The sequence below is a fragment of the Chenopodium album genome, chromosome 16, assembly GCF_948465745.1.
Source record: "Chenopodium album chromosome 16, dcCheAlbu1.1, whole genome shotgun sequence".
Lineage (NCBI taxonomy): Eukaryota > Viridiplantae > Streptophyta > Magnoliopsida > Caryophyllales > Amaranthaceae > Chenopodium > Chenopodium album.
This window is the reverse complement of record NC_137849.1, coordinates 36223733-36232857: the sequence shown is the minus strand read 5'-3', so window position 1 is coordinate 36232857 and position 9125 is coordinate 36223733. Positions and strand designations below refer to the sequence as shown.

The window sequence follows — 9125 nt, the reverse complement described above, 5'->3', positions numbered from 1 at the left end:
CACAACCAAACAACATTTCATATGGCGTCTTGTTTTGCAATAAACGATTTGGCGTACGATTAATCAAATAAACCGCCCCAAGAACACACTCACCCCAAAATCTAATAGGAAAATTCCCTTGAAACATCAAAGCACGGGCTACATTCAAGATATGTTGATGCTTTCGCTCAACACGACCATTTTGTTGGGGAGTTCCAACACAAGAGGTTTGGAAAATAATGCCACATTCATTAAAATACGGAAGCATGCAATTGAATTCAGTACCATTGTCACTTCTCACCAATTTTACTGACACCTCAAACTGACGTTCAATCATAGCAAAGAAAGATCAAAAAGCGGAATAAACCTCAGTTTTAGAATTTAACAAATAAACCCAAACACCTCTTGAATAATCATCAACCAATGTCAGAAAATAATGTGCACCACAAGTTGAAGGAGTTTTGTATGACCCCACAAGTCACAATGAATCAATTCAAAAATACGGCTAGTTTTACTATCACTATTAGGAAAAACATCTCTTGATTGTTTTGCTTGAGGACACACAGTATAAGCTTTATTTAATGATTTCCTAGTATTACTATTACGAACATTAGGAACTAACTTGACTACTCTGTCTGACAGATGCCCAAGTCTTCGATGCCATAGCTCAAAATCAGAAATCGTAGAGGCTTGCACCGCACATAATGTAGGAACACTTCGGAAGTAGTAGAGTCCTTCTTGTCGTTCACCTGCTCCAATCAGGCTCCCCGAACGTTGGTCCTGTATAGCATGTAAAGAGTTAGTGAATCAGACAAAACAATTGGAATCATCAATCAATTTAGACACTGATATTAAATTGCATTTTAGTTTAGGAACAAATAAAACATGTTCCAAGATTAAGTCGTTGGTCAAGATAACTCGACCCTCCTTCCAAGCCACGACTTGATCACCATTGGGAAGACCCACAGGGCAAGACGAGATTGAACACACATCCACTAAACAAGACTCATTACCGGTCACATGGTGAGATGCCCTCGTATCAATTATCCAAGAAGAAGACGAAGGCTCACCTTGCAACCTCTCTTGCTGATGGTGATTAGCCATATTAAGGAGCAACCGAATGTCTTCAGGCTTAAGATCAGCAATAGAAACATTCTCACCCTCCCCCTGCCGAAGATACTGCCGAAGAAGAAGACCACTCACCACCCACGACATTGGCCGGAACACCAGCAGCAGGGGCCTACCCCAAGCCCAAAACAGAGGCAGCAGCAGGTTTAGGTGCCTTAGAGGAAGGAGCAGCCTCCTTTTTGCGCTTAAGTTCGAACCACCAATCGGGGAATCCATGAAGAGCAAAGCACCCTTCGTTGTCATGGCCTGATTTCTTGCAATGAGAATAAGTCAACTTCGATTTATCCCGACGATCGGGAACACCTTCGAACGGGCAACAGAGATAGCAAACGCGTGAGCATCCTTCCCTACCTCTTTCTCAGCCTTCCCCTTAGTAATGTTGTACGACCCCTCCTCTTGAAGAAAGGCCTGGTAGGCTTGATTAAATCAGCAGGGGGCTGCTGAGAAAGCAGATTAGTGCGGACAACAGCATACATATCATCATCGACACCAATTAAGAACTGGTGCAGCACCTCCTCTTCTCTGTACGTGGCAAATTTCTCCGCGACATTACACTTGCACAGCCACATTCGCAGCCATGGAGAGGTTTAAGCCGCGTTAGTTCATTGAACAATCCCATAAGGGTTGTATAATACTCTTCAATTAACATACCCTTGGTCTGCTTGCAATCGGTGATTTTCCACCGTAGTTGTTGTAGCCGTGGGCCATTAGATACACAAAACGCTGATCTAGATAATCCCAGAGGCGTTTTGCTTCATCAAAGTAAGGCATTGACGCCGCAAGTTTAGGGTCCATAGACCGCAATATCCATGAGATGAGCATTGAATTCACTGTCTCCCAATCCAATAGTTTCTTTTTCTTAGTCGGTTTTGTGATCGTGCCATCGACGAACACAAATTTTCTACGGGATCGCAAAGACAAAGTAATTGCCCTCGACCACGCCAAGTAATTGTCTCCTCTCAAGACCACATGAGTGATCAAATTCCCGGGCTGATCACCAGCACCAAGGTAGAACGGAGACGAAGAGTCAAGCTTTCCATCTTCTGCCATGATAGATGATTAATGTAATATCTCGTATTTTAATTAAAATAAGTATTTTGAGAAGTATTTAATTAAATTGAATTGTTTTATTTAAAGTATTTTAATTATTTATTTTAAATAAGTTTGGGAATATTTATAAAAGGAAAGTTTATTTAATTAACTATTTTAATTAAGTTGGGGTTTAATTTAAAGAAAATTTTATTTTAGTAAAGTTTTATTAGGGAAGGGATTAGGAAAATTAAAAGAGGAAAGTTTAGGGAGAAGGGTTTCTAGAGAAGGGGTATAAATATTCAACACTTGAGGCAAATCAAACTTTGCCCAAAGTGGAGAAAACCCAAGGTAAAATTCTCTCCCTTTTCTCTTTATTTTTCTGTTTCTTTTTCTTTCTCTTTTTCCCCTTCCCCTTTTTCGGCTCCCCTCACCGCCGACCACCACCAGCAACGGTGGCCGCCAGCCGCCAGCAGCAGGCAGCCACCGACGCTGGAAGCACTCATGGTGGCTGTCGGCTGCCACCTCATCTTTCCGAACAAAAAAAAATTAAAAAAAAATAAAACTTTGTTTTAAAAATCAATTTAATCTTAGATCTAATTATTAATTATGAGTTTTGTGATTTGATTTTTGATGTGTGATTATGAGTATTATGTTAATTAATTTTTAGATTATGTTTTTAATTAAAAAGCCCCAATTTTTAAAACCCTAGGTTCTTGAATTACAAATTATTGAAGGATTATGATGTATAATGGTTAAACCTTTGATTAAAGTGTTTTAAGGCTTAATTACAACAATTTTTCATTAAAATATAATGGTGGAATTTTTGGTAGTGCATTGAAAATCAAGTTTCTTTAAGGAATTTTAGTTAACCATTAATTAGGATTAAAGTATGATGTTTTAAATAATTTCAGCTTATTTTAATTAAATTATGAGGGGGTTTATAATAGTATATATTGCTGGAAATTTGTGTAGAGAGGATTTTAATACTCTTCTATGATTTTAAATTGTAGGAGACATTGAAGTGAGCGATTTCTTTTAGTCTTGGCGATTTTAAGATCGTATACAAGGTACGTTCACGTACTTAGCATAATTTTATTGATGTAGTAGCATGCTAATGTGCTTAATTGATTACAAGTAGCATCATGCTAGATTTGGAATGGAATTCATGAATTTGGTTGTTGTTGGTGATTGAATAATGAGGCATGATTTATTTGTGATGGATTATTTGTTGGAAAATTATAGTTTGGAGCATTGTTTATGAACCACATATTTAATTGTGGCATGTTAGAGAGCATGTTTAATTAAACTAAATGTTTAATTTGGTTTAGAATATTGAAAAGGAATTTTATTATGGTTCATATAATTTTATTGATGCTATAAGCATGAGGAAGGAGCTATATAAGTGTCTATCTACACGAGGAATAAATTGTATGTTGGTGCCTTAGTGCACTTAAGGTGTTTTTAACACCGAGGGATAGGATTTGTGGCGCTTTATGCGTTTAAGGTGTCATTGGCACCGAGCTAGAATTAAAAAGGGTTCAACATTAAATATTATGTGGTCACTAATTATACAACAATTAAATTGGTATATTTGATTGTTTGAATAATTATTGTTGATTAAATGATTATGGTTGAGAGTCATCACCAAGTTTAATAATACGTAAATAACGTAAAGTGAAAGAGATTACGCACCAAAACTCTTGGAACGTATATACCTTGAGTATGAACATATGGGGGGAGTTATGTGACTTTATATTTGATCATAACTTCTACTGGAGTACAAGACGCTGTACATTCCTTTTATTATTATTATGCACAGGAATTTCGCCACTTACGAGTGGTTATTGATGCTGGCACGGTTAGCTCTCGTGTCAGTAACCTCAATTTATTTGGGGAAGGTTAGTGGGGAAACCCGTTTGATGCGTAGTCAACATTAAATAAATTATGTAGTGTCGAGTGAGAACTTTTATTGAATGTTGTATGCTTGAAAAACAGGTGCAATGAGGTAAGTTGTGTGTTGATTGGGAATTGTATGCTAGTGTGTTAATTACGCTTATGTACTCAGCTTTGCTGATTGTGTGTTTTGTGTGTTTGTTGGCCTTGTCTTTATCTTGGCCCTATGATGACCCATTTTTAATGGAGAGAGTAGTGGAAACAAATAGAGAGAAGCTTTTCAGGTAATGAAACATATTCATGAATGGGCCTGAGTGAAGAGTGAATCATGCTAGTTTCTATAAGTATATGATGTGTTTATTGCTTTGATTATCTATGATACTATTACTATGCATGACTAATGAAGAGGTTTTGAATTTGGTTTGGTTTTAATAAGTGTAGACACCCATTTGTGTCTCCCCAAAACCAAACCCAGTGATGAATACCTTTTGCGTCGAACCATAATCGAATGAGGTGAAAGTGTGAAAAGTCAAGTGTTGCGGTTAGTTTTTATTAAAATCCTTCTTTCTGTTTTCGAAAACCCATTCTATTTTATAAAAACGTCCAATTCAGTTTATTTTGGTCCATGATAAGGGTCCAATAATGATGTAGTTGGATGGGGCTTTAAAAGACATTTCCAACGATATATTATAAGCCCAATTCCGATGAATAATGAGGAAGTTATGGCCAAAATACTAAACTGGGCCCAAACCGGATTTTACCTACGACCCAATGATCATGAGGAGGGTCCAAAGGTTTAATCCTATTCCTAAACTAATTAGGATTGATTAGAATCTTTTATAAGTTTCTAAAATATCTTAATTATCCTTTTTTTGAAAAGATAAGATCATGGAATTTGATTTGAATATAAACTTTCCTTTTTTAAAACTTTCCTAATTCTATTCGGATTTAAAGATGTTCAAAGATAGTCAGATATTATTTTCGTGCCTCATATTTTTTATCCAAATTTAATATGGCTGGATAGATCTTGAAATTATCTTTCCAATGATATATTATAATATTAAATCCGAGCTATAACGAAAAAGATATTAAAGATATACGAAACTCTATCCAAAGCTGACACCCTTTCACTATTTCGTCCATAGCTTTTTATCTACAAAATATTTTAATCTGATTCTAATTGCATTTGAAAGTAGACTTCAAGATCTTTCCAACGACATATTATATGACTTATTTGGACTTCTAGATCAAAAGATATGATAAAAACAAAATCCGCAAAAACTGTCTCTGTCGCCAAACGACAGTTTTGTCGCCTCGCGACAGACTCTGTCGCCTGGCGACAAGATAAAAATCTGGCGACAAGGTCGGTTTGTTAGAGACAGAGTGGAGTTTTATTCCTTATTAAATTCTATGATTTTCCGGACTGTTTTCTTATAAATAGGGTCCGAACTTCTGTTTTCATTCATCAACTTTCATCATCTCTCATCAACAATCAACTCTCATCAATTCTCATCAACTTTCATTAATTCTCTCTATTCTCTCTCTAAGCAATATTGCTTAATTCTTTATTTTTCTCTCTATTTCTAAACTAGCTTTTTACATACAATATTCCGCATTCACAAGATCTTGGAACACCTAGCCAAGTTCGAAGTTACCTTCGCCCTAGACGTGAAAGGTTGATAATTTCTGAGGGTTTGGTCCAAAACTAGTCAAAACTTTATTTAATTTGATTTCAATTTGATTCTTTAATTATTCTTTATTGATTTTCATTGAAGTTTACTAACTTGTGTATTTTGTTATTAGAAAGAGGTACGAGGCTTCAAAGTATGTAATCTTATTACTCTCTTTCAATGTAGAAAGCATGTTTATTATTGATTAATTCCTAGTATCATGTTAGGATGTTATTTTATGCTTTCTAGTATCATGTTTAGGGTGCCTTTAATCCTTTCTAATATCATGTTAGTACCATGTTAGGTTTAAAGCTTTGATCTTTATTGTTTAGTGACATGCTAGGATTTGTTATTAACCTTGTTAGTATCATGCCTAGGATCTTGCTATTATTATTGAGCTTTATTATGCCTTATCATGCTATTATCATCGTTATTGATTTATTATGTTGCTTGATATTATTTATATTTTATTGTTATTGCTTGATCACACCTTTTATGATTGTTAAAGGGAATTGGTACTTGAAATCACGCTTAATAAGATAATTATTAGTTTTGGTTTAGGCTAATGTGATTTTAAGTCAAGTGATCGCCAATAATAGTATTATTTGTGCATTAATATTCAACCAACATAGATTAAACAGGGTAGGTTTAATATAATGTTTGTATGTTATTCGAAAAGCGCACATGAATACGAGCAGAACAAAGTAGAGGCCTATTTTATAGGGCGGGTCCTTTCTTTTGAAGATTGGATTCGTACCCTCATCCCCGGACCCTGTTTGGTTCAAGACCTTATGGAGTAGTTGGCGGTCTTTTGGATTGTCTTTTGGGTTTACAAGTTCCTAAAACTTGTTGGCGACTCTTTTTGCTCTTTTTCTTTCCCTTTGGAACGCCACCGTACTTTAGTGTATGATCACAGTGGGGTTCAAGTTTGGGGTTATCATAATGCTTGAAATATTCCCTACAATAAGGGCCTATGATGGTTCCAAGTCGTAGGTTGATTTTATTTTACTTCGTTTGACTTTGGTTTGACTTTACTTTCATTGATTAACTTTTCAAGTTGACTTGTTTTGAATGGTTTTGAAATTAGTCTTCTGCTGTGTGTCTTTGATAGTTGCCTTAGCCGTTTTCACGGTGGCGGTAATGTCTTAGATATTTCTATTTAAAGTTTTAAACAGGGCAAAACAGGTATTTTAAAAGAAAGGAATTTCTAGGGTGTTACAATTAAGCTTCAAAAAAAAAATATTAGGTTTTAAGAGTGTAATTGGCTTGATACCATGTTAGGAATGTGTTTTTCTTGTATAGCATATGTGTGATTACAAATATATATATACAGCATATAAAACATATATGGCCTTAACACGTTGGCCATTAACTAATATACACTATAAGGCTTAACATAAAGCACTACAACCAATCATCTATCCTTTCTTAAAAGCCCAAGGGAAGAAAATTTCTTATCTTAGAAAGCGAGTTATACACTACTCGTAGGAGTGTCAATCGGGTTTTCGGTTCAGTTTTGGGTTCGGTTTATCGGTTTTCGGTTTGTAACGGGTTGAAATTATTATTAGGTCAGTCCGGGTCGGTTTTAAATAATTTCGGGTCGGTTCAGTTTGGTTTATTTTTATTACAGTTTCTTTTCGGGTCGGGTTATAATTGGTTCGGGTCATAATCAGTTCGGGTTATATTCGGTCGGTTTAAAAACGGGGTTTGTCAGTTTAAAGCGGGTTTTGGGTCAACACATATCGGGTCCTAATCGGGTCGGGTTGTAATCGGTTCAGGTCATAATCGGTTCGAGTTGAACTCAATTGGTTTGACAACTGGTTTTGCCAGTGTTTAACGAGTTTCGTTAACGTATATCTTCTAGTATATCCTCAATATTCTTTAATTAGTTATTCCAGTAGATCAAACGGAGTATTAATTAGTTGTTTAGCTTTATGTCCCTTTTTGGTATAATGATTTTCAGGATCAAATAATAATAACAAATCTAGAGTTAGCTTTTGATTTAGATTTTTAATTTTTTAATACAATATAGTGTTCCATAAGCCATTACTTGTTAGAGGACGATAATATTTTAGCATAAGAGTTTCAATGACATCAAAATTCCAAACCTTTTCAATATAAATACTATGTAATTCAAATTAAACCCTTTTGTTTTACTATTGATAAAATATACCCAAAAAAAAAAGGAAAAAAAAACTCTACAGTCATAACGGGTTACAGACTTACAAATTATAAACGGTTCGATTATAATCGGTTACGGGTTGTAAACGGTTCGGTCATAACTTATTACGGGTTATAAACGGTTCAATCCTAACCAACTATAGGTTGTAAACGATTTGGGTTTATTGGGTTTTTGTCGGGTTTAAACGGTTTCGGTTTACAATGGGTCAGGTTGCTAGCGGGTTCTGAAGTACTCGGTTCGGGTTGTTCTCGATTTCAAGTTGTATCGGTTCGGCTTGATAATGGGTACGGTTCATTAACAGCTTAAACATTTGGATCGGTTCAGTTTCAGGTTTTAAAAAATCAGGCCGAGTCGGTTTGCGGTTTTAAAATAACAGGTTCTTAGCGGTTCGGTTACTTTTCTGGACAATTCGAAACGGTTCGGATTCATCAATTCGGGTCGGTTTTTGACAGTTCTAACTACTCGTAATAACGCGCATTTGAAACAAGCTAACATTGGTGTCCCAATTAAATTTGATTCTTAGCAAACAAAAAAAAAAAAAAAAAAAAAAAAAAAGAAAAAAAAAACAGTAGGAATTAAAATAGAGTACTCGTAACTAGAAATTCCCTCCCTAAACTAAGATGGTTCTAACCCACCGTTCAACATCACAGTTTTTCACGTGAAGCTTTCCATCATCCATTATCTTTAATTTGTTGAGACACTTAGGACAATCATTATACATATTGTTGCCGCCTTAAAAACCGTCTTTGCATGCCGTTTGAGATAGTACTCACCCATCTTGCCCAAGATTCCGTACCAATGAGAGGACGATAATTTCAGAGGGGGTTGCAGTAGTAACAAGCAGCAACTTTATTTTGCGTACTCTCCTCCCTTTCTCCCTTCTTCTTAGGTTTGCCACAATGAAAAGTCAAGTGATGTTTCTTAACTTTTGTAGCCTAAAACAGAGCATGAAAATAAAACAAATAAAGTAAATTAACAGCTTATAAAAATTTTTGTCAAAAAAAAAAAAAAAAAAAAGCAGCTTATAAATTGCATGTAAAATATTTTACAATAGAGTAGAGAATGATGAACATGAAAAAAGAAAAAAAAAAAAAAAAAGAGAGACATATTAAACCAAAGTGAAAAAAAAGAGAAATTTGAAAAAGAAATAACCTGACAAAGGAAGGGTGAAGAAGAATTTTGAGAAAACACGTACGTTAGAATGAATAAAATTCATTATTCTTGAAGAAGGGAATATATCA

The 9125-nt window shown here is 35.2% G+C and overlaps 1 protein-coding gene across 1 annotated transcript; it reads right to left on the bottom strand.

Moving 5' to 3' along the window:
- Positions 1-1219: 1219 nt before the first annotated feature.
- On the bottom strand, positions 1220-2157 carry LOC145584165 (uncharacterized). Its single transcript, XM_081641079.1, has 3 exons — positions 1759-2157; positions 1493-1661; positions 1220-1410 (listed from the first exon to the last, which is right to left on the bottom strand). The coding sequence occupies exons 1-3, from the start codon at positions 2155-2157 to the stop codon at positions 1220-1222; spliced, it is 759 nt and encodes a 252-aa protein (XP_081497205.1).
- Positions 2158-9125: the final 6968 nt, after the last annotated feature.